Genomic DNA, 4,771 nt, shown 5'->3' with positions numbered 1-4,771 from the left:
AATCTGGAGAAAATGCCACGAGACCCCCGACAAGGAGATTACAGAATCTAGTTTTCTAAACTTAACAAAAGAAGTCGACCCCATTTCCATTTCTTTTTCAGCACAAGGGGACATAATCACAATCAATATTCTAACTATCAAGGCCCTACACAGGATCACAATTGAATAAATAAAGCATAATTTTTAAAAGTAACCAATTAAAGATACTGCACTAACAAGAAAGTTTGAGAGAAAGTAAAAAGAGAACAGAATCACTGAAAACTACCACAAAAAAAAGATATATAGAGAAGGAATTTGATACCGAATTTACACAGACATATTCGGTCACATTCCAATTTCTCCACAAAATCCCAAAAGACTCTTGTCCTGCTTCTTACATCTTGTTTCATCAGGAAAACCAAAAGGGAAATAAACCAAGAAAATAAAAACAAAAAAATTCATAAACAGACCACCTCCACGACAAACGAACCACTAAAACACCAATAGAGATGCTAAAGACTAATAATCTCAAGCACAGCAATAGGACCACTGCTCATCCTCACTGGCGGCAGAATCAGCAGTCAAGCAGCATGAAGAAGCCGCGGCAAGGTAAGGCATGTTGTGGAACGAGCGAGCAAGCCCACTAGCAAGCGATATATGGGCCATACCATCATCATCCTCGTGCACAAATTCCTCTGCGCGGTGCTTGAGCGTCTGAAACATGAGCTCGGGCTCGTGCTGCATCACACGGAGCACATCGCTGCACGATGGTCCAGGCACTGCACGCGTCACCGCAAAGCTGTGGGGTCCATCGCTTTGCAAAACACGCACAACGCTTGGACCGCCAAACAGGTTGTGAACTCCCCCGAGCGCTTCCTCATAAGCACCACCCAAGAACATCCCCAAATAGTACCGCCCACCACTGGAAAACCCACCGTCCCCTTCCAATTCGTGCAAAGGCAAGCTTGACTCGCCCCCGATGAATTTGTTGATCTTTCCATCACTGTCACAAGTCAAATCCGACAATATCCCCCTTGTGCTCGGCCTTTGGTCGAGCCTATGAATCGGAACGATAGGGAAAAGCTGCCCAATACCCCAGAAATCAGGAATAGAAGTGAACACCGATAAATTAACATGGTATGTGCGAATTGGATCCGACAATCCTATCTCCTTTGAGACCAATTCACATAACCCATCAACAGCAGCGAGTTGTTCAATACCCAAAGATCCTTCCTTGAACTGTTCAACACATCTCTGCTTAAGCTGATCAGCATAGAGCAAGCAAGTATCGTACTCACCACGAATTGCAGCCGCAGACAACTTCTGATAATCGCCGAACAAGTCCTCCGGGAGCCCCTCCACGAAGTAGTGAATGCTGAGAGTATTCATCGCCGGCGCATTGTATGCTCCACCCGAAACAGCTTCGAATATCAAAATGGAATGATGAGAGACAATTGCTCGACCACTTTCGCTGCATATTACTGGGTGCTTCACCGATTTTCGATCGCAAACGAACCGAACAGCTTGAACAACCGCAGCAGCATACTCTTCAAGCCCATAACTAACCGAAATATCAGATTTTCCAGACTTCGAACCATCATAATCAATCCCTAGTCCGCCACCAATATCAATGACTTCCATGGAAGCTCCGAGGCGGACTAATTCGCAGTAGATCTGAGCAGCCTCGCCGACTCCATCGGCTAGCAAGGTGGTTGTGGGTATCTGAGATCCGATATGAAAATGCAGTAATTGTAAACAATCTAACATTCCAGATTGTTGAAGCTTCTTCACAACCCTCAAAATCTGGGTAGTTGTCAATCCAAACTTCCCTTTCTCTCCCGAAGTCGATCCGAAATGGCCTGAATGTTTCGTCCTCAGCTTCGCTCTAACCCCAATGACTGGCCTCACAGAGAGCTTTTTGCTCAGATCAATCACCAAATCAACCTCTTCTTCTTGCTCAAGCACAATCACTGTATTCAAAGCTAGTTTTCTTGCAACCAAAGCAAGCGAAATGTACTCAACATCTTTGAACCCGTTACAAACCAACAGAGCTTCAGTGCTTCCCTTGCAGAGACAGCTCATAGCGAGAAGAAGCTCGGGTTTTGACCCTGCCTCCAACCCGAATCGGAAACCCGCCCCGAATTTCACGATATCTTCAACCACGAACCTGTCTTGGTTGCATTTCACAGGATAAACGCCTTGGTAATGCGATTCGTAGCCTTGCGATTGGATCGCGAATTCAAACGCGGATTGAAGGGATTCGAGGCGGTTCTTCAACACGTCCGGTAACCGAACGATGAGAGGGAGCTGCAAGCCGAGTCCGCCGGCCGATTTCCGGTCCGAAGCCTTCTTCACGACCTTCAAGAGATCGATCTCTTGGTGAGGCAGCGTGGCGGGTCCAAACGGCTTGACGGAGATGTTGCCGGAGGAGTTGACGGAGAAGTACGGAGCACCCCATAAATCGATTTTGTAGAGAGAAGCTGAGTGAGACGGAGACCAATGGGGGTTCTCAACGGCGGTGGCGGTGGTGGTGATGGTGGTTGGTGGTGGCGGAGGTACGCCGGAAAATTGGTCCGGCGAGGGAAGAGAGGGAAAGGCGTAGCCGGCGACGGCGGCGTCTAAGCAACACGCCACAGCAGGCATGATTTTTTTCTCTTCTCTTCCCCGATCTGTTTTATGGGATGAAAAAGAATTAAAGAATTGGGTTTCGGAATTTAGGTTTTTGGTGTGTAGGTGGGGGCTTTAGAACCCGCCGAGGCCGGAGCCCCGGCTACCCCCTCAAAAGAAGCAGAAGAGATCGGAGCAAAAAGAACGTAACCCTAACTCACCCTTACGAACTACAACAATCCCCACACCGAGCTCTCAGAAGAAGAAAATCTCGTGAGATTAAAAAAAAAATGGAGGAACACGAATTGAGAACGCAAATCTAAGAAACGAAAACAAATCTCACCATACAGAGGTTATCGAAAACGAAGGAAAACGAAGAGCGATACAACTGGGTCAAGGAAACGAGAGAAACGGCCGGGAAAGTAGCAGGAAAAGGCGAGAAAATTGATGGAAAACTTTCGCGGAAGCCTAACGGCGGAAGGAAAATTAAAGATCGGAGAAAGTAATCTAGGGTTTCGTTATATTGTGTTCTAGAGAGAACGGTTTATCAATGTGAAATTTGCGAGAATTGCATGAAAGGCGGAGGTCCTTTATATAGGGGGGCGAGGGGTTGGGCTGTGGCCCAGCCTGATTTACTTTTTTAGCTTAATTAACAAAAATAGGTGGAAATCTTAAATATTTTAATATTTGATAATTTTTTGTTTAGAGTAGTATCTAGTATTACTTCTTAATTAAATATCAATTTCTAATTTCTCATGTGTATTTTTATCAATATTGTACGTACTTTTTCACGAAACACACATCATGTGATCTTATATGAGTCTCACACTCATGAGAGGAAGTGTGTCCAATATTTGAAATCCTAAACTTCTTCTTGTTATTGAGATGTAATTTTTTCCCTCTCTTGTTAGACTAATTGGAAACATCAAAACTCTACTTGTTTTTGACCCCAACCCCCCCCCCCAACCACAACTCTATTGTGGCCGAAACCAATGATTGGCAATTCATATCCAATTTTACCCCCTTCCACAAAAACCCAATTCATCTCCTTTGCTAGTTGGAAGCCATCCAGTGTTAATAGATTCAAACTCAATACAAACGGTGTGACCAAAGGTAGCCTTGGACCTACCTCAGCTGGTGGTCTCATCAAGGATACCATAGGCAAATGGGTTGTTGGGTTCACTCATAAAATTGCTAGTTCTTCTAGTGTTGCAGCTGAATTATAGGGACTTAAGCCCTGTTTGGTAGAGCTGTGGGAAAGTACTTATAGCTTATGCCTAAACAGCTTATAGCTTATAACTTTCAGCTTAAGCTGATTTCCAGCTTATTCTTAAAGCATCTCCTGCCCCACTCAAAGAATAAGCTGATTTCTGACTTCCACAAAGTTATAAGCTATAAGCTATAAGCTATAAGCTAAACCAAACACATCAAAATAACTTAAATTAAACTGAAAGCTGAAATAAGCTGTAAATAATTTCTGCCAAACAGGCACTTAGAGATGTCTTTCAACTAGTACTTGACCTCAACATTAGAAATATTGATGTTGAAATAGATGCATTAACAGTCAACACACCTCATTATGGGCAATACTACATATCACCATCAACTTAGTAATTTTGTTCATGACTGCTGGTGCCTTATGAACCAACCGGAAGTGGTGGAAATAAAACATGTATATCACGAAGCAAATGGTTGTGCTGATCTACTAACCAACAAAGGAAGCTTGAGAGAAGGCGGCTTGTTTATTTATCATGTCGTTCCTTTAGGTATTAAGCAAAAACTTTATGATAATGCTCGAGGGATCCAATATCGCAGACAATTGTATGAATACTTTGAAATATCAATTATCAAAATCATAATTTACCAAAACAAAAAAAGAAAAGAAATCCCAACATTATTCTATAAATAATTATACTTCTAATGGACGTGCAAGTTTGAACAAATAGACTATAACGTCACAACTTTCACGGATATAGAGTTACTTGCACTTTTATAAAATTACGAAAATCATGTTTCAATTACTATCTTTTTAGAGAAATACTAATGAATAGTATGATCTATACAACTAATGTAATTGTGAAAAATGAAATAATAAATCTAATAAATACACAAAGAAGGTCATCATAGTATTATTCAAATTATAATTATTTTTGAGTTATTTAAATATACTTTTCTTTTTTATAAT

The 4,771-nt window shown here is 42.3% G+C and overlaps 1 protein-coding gene across 1 annotated transcript; it reads right to left on the bottom strand.

Annotated features, from left to right (window-relative positions):
• Positions 1-223: 223 nt before the first annotated feature.
• ADC1 (arginine decarboxylase 1) lies at positions 224-3,337 on the bottom strand. Its single transcript, XM_028248840.2, has one exon. It carries the CDS (start codon positions 2,620-2,622, stop codon positions 508-510), a length of 2,115 nt encoding a protein of 704 aa, XP_028104641.2. The 5' UTR covers positions 2,623-3,337; the 3' UTR covers positions 224-507.
• Positions 3,338-4,771: the final 1,434 nt, after the last annotated feature.

The sequence above is a fragment of the Camellia sinensis genome, chromosome 2 (assembly GCF_055761805.1).
Source record: "Camellia sinensis isolate YWXY chromosome 2, ASM5576180v1, whole genome shotgun sequence".
Lineage (NCBI taxonomy): Eukaryota > Viridiplantae > Streptophyta > Magnoliopsida > Ericales > Theaceae > Camellia > Camellia sinensis.
This window is presented reverse-complemented; position numbering and strand designations above follow the sequence as displayed.